At 38.4% G+C, this 19,637-nt stretch overlaps 1 protein-coding gene across 2 annotated transcripts; it reads left to right on the top strand.

The window, feature by feature from the left end:
• Nucleotides 1-830: 830 nt before the first annotated feature.
• Nucleotides 831-18,749, top strand: LOC121644537 (CTD small phosphatase-like protein). Of its 2 annotated transcripts, XM_041992557.1 has the most exons (8): nt 831-1,582; nt 9,096-9,253; nt 9,450-9,482; nt 12,342-12,443; nt 13,876-13,932; nt 14,332-14,424; nt 14,863-15,048; nt 15,584-18,749. In XM_041992557.1, exons 1-8 carry the CDS (start codon nt 1,507-1,509, stop codon nt 15,707-15,709), a joined length of 831 nt encoding a protein of 276 aa, XP_041848491.1. In that variant the 5' UTR covers nt 831-1,506; the 3' UTR covers nt 15,710-18,749. The 2 variants fall into 2 exon arrangements, with proteins under 2 accessions (XP_041848491.1, XP_041848492.1); XM_041992558.1 differs by lacking the exon at nt 9,450-9,482 and having other exon boundaries at nt 838-1,582.
• Nucleotides 18,750-19,637: the final 888 nt, after the last annotated feature.

Below are 19,637 nucleotides of genomic sequence, written 5' to 3'. Positions count from 1 at the left end.
CCTTGAAAATACCTGGTTTCATGGGATTTTTATTATTTTTTTTTATTTTATTTTGAAAATAAAAAGTAATCCAAAGTTTCCTACTTGCAAAAACAAAACAAAAGAAGGTTCTGCGTTTAAAATAAAAAGTTATTTTTGCTATAAAATAAATATATTTTTTTCAAGTTTATTTATTCAAAAAGTTTATAACTAAAAAGGTTATTTCTATCAAAATCCTGCACACATACTTGCACTCAGAAAGAAATTCGTTGAGTCAGATTTTTACCTTTTCAATGTGATTCTAGCACAAAAGCTTTAGACTGTTATTTCTGCCTTGAAATGACTTGGTTTCGTTGAAGAGTTATACTCGACAGATAGTTGCCTACACAGTCCCTTAAACCCACTCAAACACCTTTGACATTCCTTCACATTTTAACTACGGCTCCTATGAGCGCGCACAGACAGCTGTTATGCCTGCGGTGGATAATGCGCGCGTTCAAGAGAAGGAAACATTTGTGGTTGACCACTTTTTGCCATTACACCTGGTATCCTTGAAGCATTTTCTTGATTTAGACATGAGGTGGCGCTCCGGGATTTTCAAAACTCTTCAAACTAGTCAACTCATGGCCAGGTTTATAGATGATCATAAACTATTTGCTCAGTCTGTTGAGCGGGCTGTTGTTTACCCGGGTCGTATACAACCCCCTGGCTTGTGGTCTGGCCTGTGAAGTTACATAAAGTTTAGTGTGTTTGAGTAAACGTGTAAAAGTAATAATCAAGAGCTAACATGTTGCGTGTGACCGTCAGTAATGACAGAGTAAAGTAAACTTGAAAAAGCAGCGTCCAGCCAGCTGTATGGGCTGAGCAATGTAGTGCTGCGAGTTTGTGCTGCCTGCCTGAAAGAATCCATCACAGAAGCAAACCGCCCCCTCCCACCCAGAGCGCCCCCGCTTCAGATGCAACTCAAAATACATAAAGCCTCCATGTTGCACAGGGACTGTAGGGCCAACAGATGTGAACTGTTTCATAAAAGTGTATGCATAGTTTGACGTTGGGGAACTTGCCGCATGTTTTTGGACAACAGCAACCATCCGACGAGCTTCCAAGTGTTTTCACCGTTGTTTCATACACGGCCTCATATTTTGGATGATCGGAGCCTGGGAGCCAACTCGCTAACCCAGCTGCTTGCTAACTTAAGTTAGTTAGCAATTCAACACCTTTTTGAAATTTTATTATTTTTAATGTCTTTTAAAATACGCGGTGTTGCCCACAAAGACTTGTTTGTATCGATGATTTCTTTCGGAAAGCCATAGATGACAGCCATTCGCTGGCCTCCATTCACCACCGTGCTAGCTGGGTGGCTACCACCGCTGCCACACCACTTCGCTTCGGACGGTTTCCTGGCTTTGTGGGCAAGCTGGTCGCCCTCATCTTAAACTGCTAGCTTACTGTAGCTAGCAATCGAAGCGAGCTCCGCTAGTACCAGTAACATTGTGGAAAGCAAATCAGGAATAACCACCCGTCTCAATGGACCACATGTCCATTATCACCCAAGTTTCCAACCCTAAGGAGGAGGAAATAATATCCTTTAACCAGGAAAAAGGTAAGAAAGTCAACTAACGAAACAGAACTAATGCTAGCAGGCTAACTACTTTTCTTAATTGTCGTTAGCTTTTATTTGCGCTTGCTAGCTGTTGCAGTAGATGGAGGTTGCTGGTGATATTCTCGTCAAAACAAGTTAAAAACATTCTGAATGCAACAAGTTTATCAGACGAGCCTTGTCCCGGGTAAGTTAGCGAAACAGTTTGTCGTTTGTTGGCTATGTGATGTACACGAAAAACCCTCAGATGTGCTATTATAGTGTAATTTATGGGGAGGGAATAGAAACCTAAAGTTTCTAGTCGTGCCTTTGAAGTCCACGTCAAAGTAAGGCCAATAACGCAAAGTATTTGCTTGTAAATATTTGAATTACACACATTTCTCCTTGTCTCTAGCCTACATAACAGGGCCAGCTGATCTGACAGATGATATGATAAGAAAAGTTACAATGTTTAGTGGTCTAGCCTGAGAGGTAGCTACAAATATGTGTATGTTCAGAAAACCACGTGCTGCCAGTATTATTTAAATGTTAAAGTGATCTAAAAACATCATCCTGTTTGAGACCCCACGACTCTGATGCTAAGTGAGATATACAGGCTTAGGTTTACACTGATGCCAGTTTCTGTTTTCTGAACCGTGAGACTAATCTAATCGTGAGACCGTCTAATCGCCAGTTAGATTGTTTTGACTGTCCATTGTATTAACTCAGTAAAATCTTAAACCATTTAGCTCTGTGCTCTTATTTTCATCACCGGTTTAAGAAAAAAATATTTGTGAGGGTTTTAACTCATTTTTTATATTTACTTCCATTGATTGTCATTCCTGGATCGCTGTGACACTTTTCATGTCTCATGCGCCCATCTTGCTTGTTAAACCATTTGTAATGTGAGAACTTGAGTTTTTCAAACACAACAATGTCTTCTCCTCTGAGGGTGGGAATATATCCCTCAGTAACTACTATAGAATCTGTGTGACTTGAACATGTGTGGTCATCCTTGAGATTGTCATAACAGCATAATGTGAGACTTTGGGAGGACTAACACTGCAGCTGGGAAATAGCCTGGAAAATATTCCTATTTGTTTGTCCAATATGTGGATATCTTTTGTAGTGATAACAGTGTCAATAATAACTATGTTATTATTGTTTTTGAACTACTGCTCAATAAGCATATTATTATATAGCATAGTCACCTTGTCAGATATCAGAAGTTACTGTCAGCAACTCTAAAGACAGTTTATTATTTTAATACTGAGGGAAAATCACTACGTCTCAAATAATTGGTGTGTTTGCTGATTATTTTAATAAAATGATCACAACTACAGTTTATTCTTTGCCCCAATGAAATTACTAAAAAAAAAAGCTATGACTTCCTAAAAAAACTGTTTTTATTTCTTTGGTAACAAAGTTAAAACAATATCTGTAAGTGTAGTTTGTCCTTATTTATAATCGGTACTACATATTAAAAGATATATATATGCGTAGGCCTGTCGCGATAAGCAATAAGTCAATTAATTGAACGATAAGAAAATAAGAGCACGATAAGTTTGCCGGCCGCGATAATTTTTTTTCGTCCCCCCTTTACCATAGACTGTGTATGACAATAGGTTTCACTATGGAGTATTTCGACTAAACGCTCTGGTTTCTTGCGGAGTGATCTCTCTAGTGTCACACTTGACTGCAGCATGTTGCAGCACGAGCCGGTAAGCCGCATTTGTTTTGCACGGCTGCCAACACGCAATGGCCGTGAGACTTGCGTATTTAAGTGGCTTCTCACGCTCTCGCGCTAAACCTCCGATTCTCATGCTGAAATATGTAAATAATAGATGCAAGCACCTCCTCTTTTATTGTTTCGCTGCTTCCCACATGTAAGCAGAACACACACATTCTAGCTTACGACGTCAGTACAAAGCCCCCACTTCCTGGTCTACCGTAATAACCCCTGTAATCCGCAGGCACATTACGCAAATAGAATCAGCCTATATACTACCGTATATGACAAAATACACATTAAGAGCAATGCCGGCTAATCGAGAGGTTTGGGAGGATTCCCAGTGGGCCGCATAACTTTTGGGCCGGTGTCCCGGCGTATGTGAAAAAGGCGCTTTTATTTATTTAGTTTATTGACCTTTGAAAATGTGTACTTGCATTATTACGGCATATGTCACTATATTAGTTGAGAATGGTCTCAAAATGACACATTAGCGCTCTGCGCAATATTATCGTTTATCGCAATAATTTCTGAGAAAATTTATCGTACAGCTAAATTTGTTATCGTGACAGGCCTATATATGCTTTGTTGTGTTGCAGGACGTACTAAGGTAAAGATGCATTAAGAAATTTTTACATAACTAAGCATAAAAAAATAATCGCTGAAAAGAAAAACTTGCTAGTGAAGTCATGGGATTTTCTCCACTCAGGGGGTATTAGGTTAGGTCTTGATTTGTTTACCAACAGGAGTGTTTGTGCTGCGGTGTGCACACTCACACAGTGGGAATTCACAGCTGTTTGTTAAGCTGCTGTTTGAAAATAGCACCTACCTGAGTAAGAGCCTGCATAAAGCAGGGCACAGCTGAGTTACAGGACAAAGTAGAGCAAATGATGATGGTGTTTGTTTCCTACTCCTTTTAGTTCTCCTGAGAATGAGTCATACAGCATTCTTCCCGTGGGGCAAGGTCAAATATTACCATCATTATAGGAACACTATAGGAATTGCAATGCCTTGTCCTGTCTCCCATTTGTTCTTGACATTTTGTAAACAAGACTATTTGACCACAAATAAATCTGATATAAAAAATTGAATTAAAAGTGTCTGAAAACAGGGTAATTTATGTAGGTTTTTTTTTTTTTTTTGTAAGAGATATACTTCAAGATTAAATTTCCCATCCACAGTTTCTATTCAGCTTTATTTCTTGGCCGTAATACAGAATCAACCAGTGACTGTCCATTATCTTATTGCACATCTCTAAACATGTAGCCCATCCCACCAGCTGTCCTAGAGGAACTTAAAAGGTAGTCTTCCATTGCTTGACAAGGCACCAAACAGTCTGGACAAAAATTGACCACCTTTGCTCTTCGTGTTCCTTTGCGGGGCCGTCTTGTGGCATGTGCCTGCCTTTCTCCCTGCTTTGGCTGGCCGGCTATATTTAGACTTGCCCTGTTGGGCAGGGCACCACTGACCTTCAGGCCAAGTAAAACTACTTGTAAATATGACAATACTACATTTCTTTGTTTTAACTGGCATGCAAGGCATTTGTTCAAAAAAGGTCACTGCTTTTATCTTTATCTTTGTTTATTTTAATTATTTTCTTTTTACCTTTTTAATGGGATTTTATTTCCTGGTGGAGGTTTAACTATTAAAAGTCAGGACTGTGAAATAGTTTGACTAGTACATTGATTAATGCTTAACATGGACGGCTGCATATTAATTAATTTACCAGTATGATTCAAAAATTTCATCTTTGGGTGCAGAATCCAAGATTCTTAATTTTTTAAAGTAAATTCAGATGTGGTGACATTCAGTGACTTAGCAGAGGGCATGTCAGATTTCCACTCGTTCATCTAGTCTGTTATCAAAGTTTTCTTTTACCACCTGAATATGTTTAGTTTATTTAAAACCCTCACTAATTTCATTTGAGAAAATGTCTCATTATTTTATCTCAAACTACAACTATATATTGTGTTTCTAAATGTATTCAATTTATAGTATGTTTGTAAAGGATTTATTTTAATTATTATTTATTATTATAACTGTTGAACAATACCTTCTGAATTTCACATCATGAAGAAATGTATCAGTTGTCTATGAACAGTAATCGAACCAACTATCTGTAGACCCATAGCAGGTCCCAATCTTTTTGGTTGACTGTGTGGGTCAAACCCTTTGTTTATATTTTAAATTACATATTTAAATTATTAAGTTATTACAGCTCTACACAGTTGTTTCAGTTGATATCCACTTTTGGGAAGAGTGCAGCAGCTATTTGATGTTGCTGTCAAAACGTATGTAGGAGCAGTTCCCAAACTTGTGAATACGTTTTTACGTCATAAAAGCAAATCCTCGTTTTACTGCTTCTGCCAATACCAGCTTTCTGAACAGTCTGTAAAAATATTGTAATTCTCTGTGATTTTTAAAGTCTTAACAACATAACTGTCCCTTTAAAAAATGCTTCAAAATGCCCCAAAAGTACAGTCACACAGTATCAGAGAGATATTTTAGTATTGGATGTTTATGTGCACATCTTATTTCTCGTGTGTTTCAGTTGTCAGCTTGTGACATATGTTTACATTTTATAAAATGCCTTCATATATGATTCATCTAAACCACTAGTTCTTTTAGTTTAGATCTGATTGGTTGGTGACAGAGTAGTTTTCTTTTCTATTTGTTCAGCCACGACTTGGATGCTATACTCATCCAAGAAGCTAACCACTGAAAGTTAAGAAGTTTGCTCTTGTTCCACTGTTGTAGTTCACTTGTGTTGAGCAGATATGTGTGTGTGTGTGTGTATACAGACAGCCAACTCTGCATCCTGCTGTGATAAATGATTTATAGGTTAATATTTTTTTCTTATACATGACTCCACCTTTCAAATGTAATAAGGCAGACAATGAACTAATCAAAACAAGCTGTTCTCTGGGCTTCACAAATTGCTTTATTTTTCAGCTGTAGCCAACTCTGATATGAGTGTGAAAGAATCATCAGCATTGTGTAACACCCTCTGTTTCTTATGCTAAACTGGGATATACTGCAAATTTTTCAGTTAGATTTTATCTGTACATGTAAGCTGTGTCCAGTTACCAGTTAAATTTTCTAAAATGTTTCTGTTTTTCTGGGTCTCTCAACCACACCCAAGACCCAGCTCTGCTTCTGATTGGTTAATAATGTCTTTAATTGAGAGAAAAGCTGCGTTCATCTCACACCATTGGTAGACAAACTCAAGGTGACAATAGTCCACATCAACACACATTAACTTATCAAATAGTCTTTTTTTTCTTACGAGAGAATTGCAACCCGCTGGCTACCGTCAGTGTTTGATGCTCTTGAGCTTCTGTCTTATTTTAAGATGCAGTCGTTGATACTGCAGCTGATTGTAGTGGTGAGTCACTGGAAGCTTCAGTATCCCAGTTTTACAGCGCAGAGCAGAGTTTTAACAGAATAAGTTGGTAATGGTGTTACTTTTTAAGTCTAATGTCATTAAAGTTATCCCACAATTCCTGTAAGAAATCATTAAGTACTTTATAACTGGTGATTTTGCAAACATCTTTGAATCGCTTTATTGCTTTGGTATTTGAGGGCTGTTGCAGCATTATCTAAAAGTTTGTCTTTTTAAGTGGTTGGAATTGGCCATTTATAATTTGGAAACAATGCACAGAATGGGAATTGTTGTTCGGCCATTTTAAAGTTTCTACAGAACATTTTAATGTTGCTTCCCTGTTGATGAACATATATTGTGTTTAACTTGGCGTGGAGTGAAGAAACTTGTACCACTGATGAGATATGGCCTAAATACCCAGTGTGTGTTCACTGGAAAGGCTGTAATTAACGTTACTGGACTAGTGATAGGAAATGACAGAGCGGGGAGAGCAGAAAGGGTTTTATTATGTAGCTCTTCATGTTGTTGTGTTGTCAGTGTCTGTTACCTCTGCTGCATGTATAAGTATTATTATTACAAGATACTGGAACAAGCTAATGTTGTTTACATTTTTTTAAAGGATTTTTGGACACTTTATTTGAAAGTAGCTTGACAGTAGAATGGTCAGAATGAGGACGGGGATGGCATATAGATCGACACTCAAACTTGGGCTGGCTACTTCAAGAAGCATCAGCCTTAGTAAATGAGGGTGATGACTCAATCAGTTGGATTATATCCTGTCCCTTATCATTTAAAAGGAAAGAAAGATGTAGAGAAACTGCTTCTGTTACCCTTAGATACAGCAGAAATAATTCCGATGTTAATATATTTTGTCCTGGTGGTGCTAACTTGTTTTCTTCAGATGGTGTTTTCTAATGACAAAAGTATTGTGGCTATTTTTTAAGGGTCAGGAGTGCAAAATGTCACAGTATTAGGATGCCCAGAGACATGACATAATGCTGTTTACTCCTCAGCAGTCTTCAGTTCCAAAAGCATTCTGGTGGGGTTAGCAAAGCGGGGGGGCTAATGGGTGGAGAGGAATGCAGCCTTGTATAGGCTCTTTGGGGTCTGAAGGCCTTCCTCTTCTTCCTCCTCCTCCCTCTATTCCTCTCTTGTGCATGTCCAGGCTGCTTCAGTCACTCACCTGCCAGCTGAAACATGGGGGGGAAACTTTAGCAAGTTTTTAAAGCGGAAGCTCCCGGCCAATCGTGCGATAGGAGCTAAGCAGTGGGAAAAAAAGGAGGCGGAGAGGTTGTGCAGCTTCTAACTTGTCACTATTAATAAAAGCTCAGTGTCTGATTTAGGCTGTGCTTCGTAGTCGTGGAATGCGAGGCGATTTGCAATCAGAGCAGAGCATGCTCTGAACTGTCATGGTGCGTGAGTGATGAAGTCACCCGGCCAGCAAAGTTATTTTCTGATCAGTGGTTCTGCCAGGGATAGTCAACAAAACAAATACTAATGCCATTTAATCACACTGTCAGGGCTAAAGTTACTCAATGAAACTTGTATCACTGTGGACACTTTGGTGGACTTTTAAGGGCTTTTTAGTGGTTATTTACACAGTGTATATACCTTGATATGTAATTAACCACACAGGAATGATTAATACAAACCTTGGCTTGTTTCATTCTCATGGTGAACTTTTTACCCTTAAACTGCTAGATTTCCTGGTGCCCCTGAGCACTATCGCTTATATTGTCAACAGTTTCACAGGAACGGTAGTGTGTAACTCTGGCAGGGATAAGCAACTCCGGTCCTTGAGGGCCACAGTTGTGCAGGTTTTAGATGTTACCTTGCTCTAACACACCTGATTTAAAATAAATGGCTCTCCACGACATCTTGTTGTCAAGTTCTACCCGAGGAAATTGAGCCATTAATCTGATTCAGGTGTGCTTTGACAGGAAACCTGCAAAACCTGCAGGACTGCGGCCATGGAGCACCAGCTTTGCCCATCCCTGCTCTATGGGGTAAATTGTGATCAATAGCTTACCCTTTAGGTGTATCCCGTTCAGGAAGTTTACAATCCAGCCACAAAATTTAGTGTTTATGCGGAGATTATATGGTAAACCAAAAATGAGTTAGCCATAACACAAGTTATCACATTTTCATTAAAAAGAAAGATAACTTCTCTGTTGCTAAGATACCTCTATTTTACCACAGAAATTATGATGAAGCCACTTCCTGTCTGACTTTTGACCAATTAGATTGCTTAAATTGACAGTAATGTTCTATCAGGAGCAGCCACAGATCAACAAGTGACAAGAAATTATGTCTGGGGGGCAAAAAAAACCAAAAATAATTGTCCTTTATGGCTGGAATAAAGCGAATAAGAAACTTGTGAGTTTTAAGGGTTAAAGGATTCTTCTCTGCTCATGTTCCTGTGACAGCATCCCAGTCAAACAGCAGCCTGAAGAAACAGAGAAGCCGGGGCATATTCAGCACATTCTTCTGCTGCTTTCGCAACTACAATGTGGAGCCACCAGCCACCAACACCAACACCAGTTCCCTGCCCCCACCTGTGGAAGAGAATGGATCCCCTCCCAAGGTGACATGCTGTCCTCTTATTGTTCTCGTGAAATTTTAGCCTGCAAGTGTATTTCATCTGTTGAAAACTGTATGTTTGTGTGGATAGTTTGTTATAGTTTTTCTCTTGTGAACACTTTGCTCTTTTGTGTGTATGTTTGTGTGGTCTTCTAACACTCACCCTGTTTTTGTGTGTGTCAATCTCTCTTGTGTTGTAGTGTGACCAGGTCGAGGTCATCCCTGTCCCTAGTGTATGTATTGCGTTCATTTCTTTTACTTTGCATGCAGGTTGAGTGGGCTGGTGCTGGCACATCCTCTCTGAGTGAGTTATAGAGCTCCTCAGAGAGCTTTTACTGTGGTTCATTTTCAGCTGATCGCTGCACTCGCTATTTGGAAGGGGTGTGTGCATCTACAGTTTTAAATGGCTCAATGCCTCACCTGCATGAGTGACACTTTGGGGTTTGTATGCTTTTGGAGATACAGTGACGTTTTCTAACTTTTAAGGTGAAAACTGTTTTCACAAGTTGCATCAGGAGCCTCCATGCAAGGAGTGCATTGTTTTATTGGTTAAGTGATGTGTGAGAATTAAACTTCACACCAGCCACTCTTCTTTAGGTTTGTATCCTCAGCTAAAGGGAACCTAATTGATCCTTTCACTCACTGATCTGGTTTCCTGTGGCCTTGCCAGCAGTTGGTCAAATTACCCATCAGTGACTGCATGTAGCTCAATCTACTCTTTACAGCTGTTCCAGCTCATGGGCATATTTTCCATTTTGTTTCATCGTGTCACGTTCAAAGTTACTGGTGTTTTAAAACTTACAAACTAACTCTTGCACGGCTTTCTAACTGTTGAAGATTTGTTAAATTTAATTTTATTTCCACATAATTGATCAGAATTTATAGCTGCATACATAAGTAATTTGGAAAATTATTTTCTTCAGTTTTGTCTTTATACACCACAATAAGTTTAAAATTAGGATGTAAATGAAGGGTAGATTTCAACTCTAATTCATGGGGGTTTAAAACAAATATTGGAATAAATCTTTAACAATTACAGACAATCTTTCCTCAGTACATCAAAGCTTAAGAGTAATTGAACAAAATGTAGGAAATATCAGAAGTATTTTGTTTACGTTGATACAAATCTGGATAACCAGTGACTGCCTGGAGTTTGGAAACAATGGGGGCATCACCAAATGCAGAGTTTTGTCCGAGATTTCCTTTTTTTTATATCTTAAAGCAGTTGTTGTGTGTGGGGTAGTTTTTTTTTTTCTTCTTTTTGCTTGAAGTTTTGCCTCCAGTTGGAGAAAAGTAACCTTGTTTGGGTTGAGGTCAGGTGTCTGGCTTGCCGAGTTAAGACCATTTCATTTGGTTGCACACAACTCTCAGATTGCTTGTGTTCTGTTTTATGGAGTCTTTGTCTTTAGTAGAACACCGTCTTATTAGTTTTGCAAAAATTAAAGCTGTAAATATGTCAGACGTCATCCTATGACATTCTATGACATCATAGGGACCCAGCTCCTCCCATGGCCAGTCCCTCACCCTAACACTGCCTCATGTAATATGATTTGGATCAGGATTCTAACATGGTAGCCACATTTTCCTCCTTCCATCATTCTGGTACACACTTGATTTAATATGTACAGCAAATTTTTTTCCTGTCTTTTTTTATAGCAAATACATTATATTATTCATACTTATTATTTATAAACTTATTGCATATTTATGAAGGTGTCTCTTAATACTCCACTTTGACACTAACATACCAATTGAAAAATGTGTTTTAATGCACGTTTAGAAATATCTTATTGGTAAAGAAGAGTAGAAAGGAAATTTTCATAATTCCTTAAGTTTGCCCTCCGAAAGCTCTTTTTTTTCCACTTAAGGTGTTACTTCCTTAATTGGATAAAGGATTTATGTGCATTCTGGGACATGAAAATGCCAAATAATTCTTTTTTGTTGCTGTAAAGCTGGAATAAATGTGTATTATACCACAGAAACATTACTCATTCAAACACTTACAAAAAGTAATGTCTGTTTTGGGGATTTATTTTTTATTAAAAATGAATTTAGTTTGAATATTATCTGGGTCATTTCTTTGCTTTGAGATGAGGCAGGTGTGTCTGCTGTCACACCAGCTCAGTAAACTATCCTACCTGTGCAAACAGACTTAAATTTGTTTTTACCACACGTCACAGGTTAGACGTGAAAACACAAACATGCCCTGTAGACAGTTACATATTTCTGTGTCTTTGCTGTGGGCTTATTGACCTAAAACACAAAACTAAACACACAAAGCTACTTGGACTTGCTAACAGGTATTTACTGCTGTCTTTTTCTGCTGGTGCAGACCCCCCCAAAAAAAAACACAGTGTGTGGTGCTTCATCTATACACCTCAAAAAACCAGTCCATTGAGATTAACTAAGAGTACAGGTTTGTGTTTACCTTCTAACATCTGCCGTGGTACAGATGTTTGATTTGTCAATAGGGGGCTTGATTTGTTCTGCAGATTCTGGCATGGAGGAAAGATCCATTAGCAAACAGCGTAGATGACTGCAGGTCAGATTTCTTGCTAAATAGCATGTTTAGTTAATAAGATGCTAATCCTCTGACATTTATAACATTCATCAGATGAAATTGTAAAATTGTGACACAATAATCCATTAGTCATACCAGCAGTTTTCCATCATTTTATGTTTTTAGTAAGAAATCCAATGTGGTTTAAATCAAATCATCTTGGTTTTAGATGGACTCAATATTTTTAAACCCCTTGAGTTAAAGCTGAAACTTTACTGGTTCCCTCCAAAGCTGTTGTGCTGGTTTTAGAGAGAAAGATTTTTTTAAAAGTTCTTAAACTGTCTAAATTACTAAGGACCTGACAGCAAACCGTTCTCGCGGTTTTCATTCTGATGCTTTGGCCTGATTTAACACATCATTCTACACTTGGTCTGATCATTGCTTCCAATGAAAATGCACCTTAACAAGTTTTTTTTTTTGTCTTTTTTTTTTAACACATTTTTACACATTATCTAATCCAAAACCCTGCTTTCTCTTTTTTTCTCTCACTGCTTCAGCATGTCTGACATCATGTCCCTTGTCTTTCTCACAGCCACCAGCCAAATACCTCCTACCAGAGATGAAAATTTCTGACTATGGTAAAAAGTGTGTGGTGATTGACTTGGATGAAACACTCGTGCACAGCTCATTTAAGGTAAGGAAAGGCTAAAACTAAAGTTGGTGTTCTGACAGTTTATCACCTGTAAACACAAAACTGTGAGCTGGCCATGCAGATAGGAACTGGTGAACATTCACTCCTCATTTTAACTGAAAGCAAATTCATTCATCAGCATCTTTGTAAACAATATTGTACATCTGCCTTGAAGTGAAATTAATGCGGCTCGTAATTTGCTGGAACTCAAAACTGCTTTGAATCCATCGACTCACTTATTAAACAAAGTAATGAGAATGTGATTGAGGATATGCTGTAATCAGTACAGAAAGTAGTACAGTAAAACACAATGCATTCTTTAGCTTTAATGAATGTTTGAAATGTTATCTCAAGTGTGTCAGTAATGTTTAGTTACACTTCTGATTTTCCTGTGCGCTAGTGCTGGGTGGTATGACCAAAATTACATATCACAGATTTTTTTTAATTTAATTTTTTTTTTATTATTCACTGTTGTTGACAGTATTATGGTTTGATGGAAGTTGTTTTCTTTGCGTGACTGGGTGTTAAGTTCATTTTTCACAGATTTTAGAAGAATTACTAGAGTAGATTAGTCAAAAAAATTATCTATTGTCATGAGAGTTGTACATGTACAAAAAATAGAAAAAAAAAAAAGAAATAATTAAATGTCCACAGCGTCTGAATGTGTCTATCTCCACAGTTCTTTTGTTGTCAAGTTTTGTACACGTCTCTTAATGGCCCATTGATTTGCGTCAAGGAAACATCTAAAACCTGCAGGGCCCTGGCCCAAGAGGTCTGGCATTGGTGATCCCTGACCTGAACCATGTCTTTAGCTATATGGATCGTGATGGCATTGATTGTCTTTATTCTCTCTTGCTTTTTTTCCCTCATTGTGAGTACCTCTAATGATCACGTCTGACTCGAGTGTCCTCCAGTTCAATTTCACCTGAGGATGAGGAGGCTGCCGATCGTAGTTTCATTCATTTCTTGGCACATGACAGCAGGTGTGCAGCTAAGGTGGTGCAGTAAATTGCTGATGTTGACACCTCTGGCGACGTGTGTTTCTCTATCCATTTTCACTGCTCAACAAAGCAGTTGTTTGTGGTGACTGCACCGTGCAGGTGCTCTGCTGCAGCAGTGGAAAAAGTCCTTTCTTGAACAGTTTCTCAGTGACACGTTCCAGATGTTATTTGGGCTACTTAAACTCATGTTTACAATGTATGAGAAATTAATATTTATAAGAAAAGATGAAAACTGGTGCTCAGTATGAACCGTTATACCTCCCAGCACTACTGCGTGTTAACTTGATTCTGGTTCCTGGTTATGATCCTCTCTCTCTCTCTCTCTCATATATATATATATAACTTGGTGTACTTTTTTGTACTGCTTGTAGGACCTCTGCTTGTCAGTCATTGATTGAAAGACACCAATAAGTTTGTGTTGTCTCCTTTTACAGCCCATTAGCAATGCTGATTTCATTGTACCAGTGGAGATCGATGGTACCGTTCATCAGGTAGAAGACTTTTTTTTTTCTCTCAATGACATGGACCTGTTTTAGTAGAGGGCGAAGTTTCCAATTGTCCCTCTCTGTGAACATCCTGAAGTGACTGGCTGTTATCCAATTCAAGTAATCCAGGATAGGCTGTGCATATCCTGGTTGGCCTATTCATGATTACTTGCACTGGGTGGCAGCCACTGGGCGAAGACCAGGGAGACACCTGAAGTACAAGTGACAATGTTGTGGTTTTTGTTGTTTCGTTAAAAAATGTTTAAAAAAAAAAAGAAAAATACTGTCATACTGTTAGAAATTACAGTGTGGAAGTTCCATTGTCTGGGTTATAAGATGTGTCTTTGCTGTGTTTATCTGGTATTGCCTTTTTTTTGTTTCTAAGATCTGTGATGTGTCTTTTAGGTGTATGTGCTGAAAAGACCCCATGTGGACGAGTTTCTCCAAAAGATGGGAGAGTTATTTGAATGTGTGCTCTTCACAGCCAGTCTTGCAAAGGTATGTAAAGTTTTTATCACACTGTCTGTTCTAAATTGTTAATGGTTTCTAACCAGTGACACGTGGTGCATTTTCACCTACTTTTCCTTTTTTTTAAACATTTCCTTTAATTTGCTCCATCTGTCTCTTTTATGACTTTGCCAATAATATGTGGGTAAGTTTAATGAATGAGAGAAATAACCTTGTTATGTGGTTAAATGCTTTTGCAGTAGATTTTCCTCATGCTTGGAATCAGCTGTGCTTTTTTGTGCCATAGAGTAGAATCTCCTGAGACATCTTCCTTGTTAGGTTATGATTGACCACACGCTTTGCTTCTTTCTGGAGTAATGGCATAGAACTTAAATCTTTCTATTTGAAACCTTAACCTGAAACATGTTCTTCACAACACTGTCTGCATACAGTCTAACATCTTTCTGTGTTTTTGTTTGACTTCAACAGTATGCAGACCCTGTAGCCGACCTGCTGGACCAGTGGGGTGTTTTTCGAGCACGGCTCTTCCGAGAATCCTGCGTCTTTCACAGAGGAAACTACGTTAAAGACCTCAGCCGGCTGGGGCGAGAGCTCAACAACGTTATTATCGTTGACAATTCACCTGCCTCGTACATTTTCCATCCAGAAAATGCTGTAAGATCCTAAACCATCAACAGTTTTTCTTAAATAATTAAACATGTGTTTTCTGTCATCACTGCATTACTGATAAATTTGTTAACTTTCAGGGGAAGGAAACAACTTTTTCACAAAGTTTATTTATGTGTAATGCTTAAGATGGGAAAAATGAACAGAAAAGTCACAGCGATAAACATTTTCTCTTTTTATTTATTTATTTATTTGCATTAAAGGAAAAACACAACTCCCTAAATTAAACTGTTGTCTAAAGGATGGCCTTTGTAACTAAATTTAGTCCATTTTTTTCTTTGAAAAATGAGTTGAAGCATTTTTTCTTGCTAATATGAAGAGGTCCTCCAAAAGTGTACATAACAAAGTTAAAGTGAGCAAAATGAATGAGTGAGAAATAATAGCGCATAAAACATATTGATTGACCCCTCTTTCATATTAGTATCCATTCATATTTAATCCATACCCCTTACATTCAGTCCTTTTTAATGACTTGGTTTTCTTTACAACAGCTACTAACTGGGTGGTTTCTTGACCTCTCCAGGTCCCTGTTCAGTCCTGGTTCGACGACATGAATGACACAGAGCTCCTGGACTTGCTGCCTTTCTTTGAGGGACTCAGCAAAGAAGAAGAGGTTTACGGCGTCCTGCAAAATCTCAGAAGCAGGTAGCAGGACACGCCACTGCGCTGTCTGTCCTCTCTGCCGGTATCTGTCCCTTTCTACAGCCACATCTCCTAAGTCAGGCAGAACATCCCACAGTGGGACGCCTAGGAGTCTCACCACGGAAACCTTCACGTATCCATGTTTCCGCCCTCTTCTCCTGGTGACTGGCTGCCTTCTGAGTGCCATCAGAAAAACACAGACTCACTATTATCCCAGGACCACTGTGTCTGACAGAAACCACACCAGAAAGTGTACAGAGCGTCCTTAGTTGATAGTATTGGGGACAAAATACTAAGAGGAAGGAACTCTGGTCTTTATTTTCAAATTGGCAACGGTTTACTATTTGGTCAACATTTAATTTAGAAACCAAAAGAAAAAGAAGTTAAAAAAAAAAAAAACACTTTCCGTCTGAAACTTGTTTTGTGGTACCACACAAAAGCCTGGAATCGATTTTTGTCCTCATATTGTTGCTATGCAGGCAGTTTCTGGTAGTAGAAAGGACTGTGACTCTTTTCTTACTGAATGAAGTGCCTTGTGTGAATGTTGTTTATATGGGGAATTATTTTGTACATGGTTAATTTCCAGAATACTTCAGTCTTTTCACCCGCAATATGCTTTAAAGTGGACACAAATATCTTTGTATAAAGGTTTTACTTCACCTTTTTGATGATGAAACGCTGGGCAATTGTCTCATAGTATTCTTCTTTTCCCAGTATGCTTGTGCCATTATATAGGTGTGACTTTTTCTTTTTGCTTTCATTATGTGTAGAAATAGGTTATTTGTTTTAGGAAAAAAAGATTTTGCTTGCAGTTGTGAACGTCATGCCCCACCTGCAACAGTAGTTTTTGGTTGTTTGATCATTTGATCTGAACGCTCAGATAAAACTGTGCCATTTATTTTTCTGTCTCTCACATTACTTCCCTCATCTCATTTTATTATTTGCCAAATAAGGACGTTTTGTTTTTAACAAGCTTCATGTCTTTACCAGGTTTTGAGTTAATAATGTTAAACCATTAGTTTGTATAGCATTATAGTTTTTATGTCAAACTCATTTGTATGTTTTTGCTGTTTTGTGGCCCTAGCTTCTCGTGTTATGTTCATTTGATGGTTAGGTTTTCGCCTTTCTACATTTTTTTTTTTTTTTTTTTTTTTTTTTTTTGCCACACGTGGTGCAGCTTCACCCTTAAAGGATGATCTTTCTCTAAAGTGGCGCACATTTGCAAAGGTGTCCTTTTTAGTTGTTTCAAATGGTCTGGGATCCTAAAATTGGCCGAGTGCCATTTTTTTTGTTTTTTAAATAATATCTGCGTATTTTGGGTAATAGTGTTAAGCGTGTAAGGAAAGTGGAGAATGTTAAAATCACACCATTCTCCTTAGCTAAATGTGGTCACGGCCTGGCCTTATCCAGCTCTGGTAGAAAACCAGTAAAGACCATATTTGATGATTATCTTCCCAGACTTTATTTTTTTTAACTCTTCTTCACCTCAGTGCCTACATTTATGAGGAGCCCAGCAAAACTGAATGCTGCAACATTGGCTATCATGGCAATAACGCATCCCCACCCCCCTCCCCTTTGTTTTCCACCCCAAGTTTTCCCCAGCTGATTGGCTCGTGGTGTCTAAGAGCACCCGACAAAGCTAGCTAGAAGAGGTTTACCAGGAAGACTAGTTGAAGCATCACAGGTGAGATTGACTTCATCTATTTGAATTATAAAGTGCTGGAACAACTTGAATGTTGCTTGGATGATTTCCATAAGCAAAACGAGTCAGCTATGTTGCCATAGTTACCAGCTTTTGTTGCGGTAAGAAGGTGAAAAGGATTGCTTCAAGCCTACACGTGGGTCCTCAGTCCTGGCCCATCCAGACAGCTTAATAATGTTTAGGGTCCAGCTGAAATGAAACATTACTGAGGCACTGAAAAAGGACTGAAGAACCTCATCATGGCTTTGATGCCTTACTGCCTGTGGAGACACAAAGCAATGTTTCCTTTTCAGTGCCAAGGTTGCCATTGTCTCTGTTCTTTTCTTATGGAGGGTGAAAACGGCTTAGCCATATATGCAGACCATATGTGGGTAAGGTGGGTTAACACTGCAAGCCTGAAAGCATTTTTGCTTTATTGGTCGGTTAAAGGGTCTATGTTTATTAGAAACCTGAACTACTTCATAATTTCCCTTTTATGTTTTTCTAGTTTAAAGGCTGTTGTTTCTTCGGGCATGTTGGAAATCTGAACATCTGTGTTGGTAGTGAGTGTTCAGCTCATGATGATGGCTTCAGTCCGATGTCTTTTTTTATACAAAGCATTTAGTCGACTCCTCTTCACCTCACTGATGACCTTTCTCTGAAAATGTTTGTATCATTGTGATATTTTTCTACCTTCATCATGTCAGTATTTGGTTTCAAAATGGCCTATAACTCATTTTATTTACACTTTTTGTTCCTTTTCTTTCTTTCAGCTCTTTTATCTCCTTCTCTCTTGCCTGTTGGTGAGATATCTCGGTCAGGTCTTGTCTTTCCAATCGAGGGATGAGTGCGTGTGTGTGTGATTGTGTGTGTGATTGTTTATGTTTCATTGTTTATCACGTCACTCATAATCACATTGATCTTTTTGTATTACGTAACACCAAAGTTCTAAGACACTTAAGTTCAAGTCACTGTGCTCTTCTTTTGAGGGGGGTGGGTTTTTTTTTATTTTTATTTTTTTACTTTTTTTTTTTTTTTTTAAGTAACATCTCGGTTTTTGTTGATTTTGCGTGTTGGCAGTGTTGTCATCCTGAACATCAGTTTTTCTTTTCTTTCCTTAATAAAGGCTTCATTGAAACAATCTTTTTGTTTTGTATTATTTTCCCTAACATCCAAACAATACATTACTTCTGGCCAAAGATCATCACTTTAGGTGGGTGTGATTGAGGTTTCTATTCTCTTTGTACTTGATATGGTCTGTTGTGTCCAAAAGTCACGGGGGACCATCTTCTGTTAATATCACACAGCTGGATTTAGTTTGCCCTTGATTCTTCCAGATATGTCACAAATAAAGCACATTTTTATGGAGGATTGTTGCTTGTCTTTTGTCAGCAGATGAGTGATTAAATGGGCTGGAAGTTGTGTTTTTCTCCTACAGCTTTTATGCGCTTGTTCAAAGAAAGATTTTCAGAGATTTTGTAAATAAAAATGCACCAAATAGAACCCCCTTTTGCCTTCAGAATTGCCTTATTTCTTAGTGACGATTTAGCGAGGAAACAATTTTTGCTCCATATTGACATGACAGCATCACAGTTGCAGATTTGTCAGCTGCACATCCATGATGAGAATCCCCCGTTCCACCAGATCACAAAGCTGCTCTACTGGAACTCATTGTCATGTCCAAGAAACTAGGTGGAGCTTTGTGACATGGTGCTTTATCCTGCTGGAAGTAGCCATTAGAACATTATAAAGAGATGCAGAATAGATTCATATTTTTATGTTTATGCCAAATTCTGACCCAACCATCTGAATGTTGCAGCTGAAATAGATTCATCAAATCAGGCAACGTTTCCTGTTCTTAGCTGACAGGAGTGACACCCGGTGTGGTCCTCTGCTGCTGTAGCCCATCTGCTTCAAGCTTAGATGTGTTGTGCATTCAAAGATGGTACTCTGCATGCCTTGGTCGCAACTAGTTGAAATTTGAGTTACAGTTGCTTTTCTATCATCTCCAACCAGTCTGTCCATTCTCCTCTGACATAAAGACATTTTGCTCCGGACAACTCCTGCTTACTTAAATCCCCTTTCTTCCTCATCCTGATGCTCAGTTTGAACTTAGTCGTTGTGACTATGTCGACATGGCTAAATGGAGTAGCTGTCATGTGATTGGCTGATTAGCTATTCATGTTGATGAGCAATTAAAGAAGTGTACCTAATAAACTGACCATAAAGTAAAGTGTATATCTATAATATGTAA

Source organism: Melanotaenia boesemani, chromosome 8 (assembly GCF_017639745.1).
Source record: "Melanotaenia boesemani isolate fMelBoe1 chromosome 8, fMelBoe1.pri, whole genome shotgun sequence".
Lineage (NCBI taxonomy): Eukaryota > Metazoa > Chordata > Actinopteri > Atheriniformes > Melanotaeniidae > Melanotaenia > Melanotaenia boesemani.
The sequence above is the reverse complement of the archived record's forward strand: the minus strand, read 5'-3'. Positions and strand labels throughout refer to the sequence as shown.

Excerpts from the sequence above, each read along its gene's own strand:
- LOC121644537 (XM_041992557.1), top strand. The coding sequence starts at position 1,507 with ATGGACCACATGTCCATTATCACCCAAGTTTCCAACCCTAAGGAGGAG. Across the intron at positions 1,583-9,095 it reads ATCCTTTAACCAGGAAAAAG|CATCCCAGTCAAACAGCAGC; the intron begins GTAAGAAAGTCA and ends TTCCTGTGACAG. Across the intron at positions 15,049-15,583 it reads TTTTCCATCCAGAAAATGCT|GTCCCTGTTCAGTCCTGGTT; the intron begins GTAAGATCCTAA and ends TGACCTCTCCAG.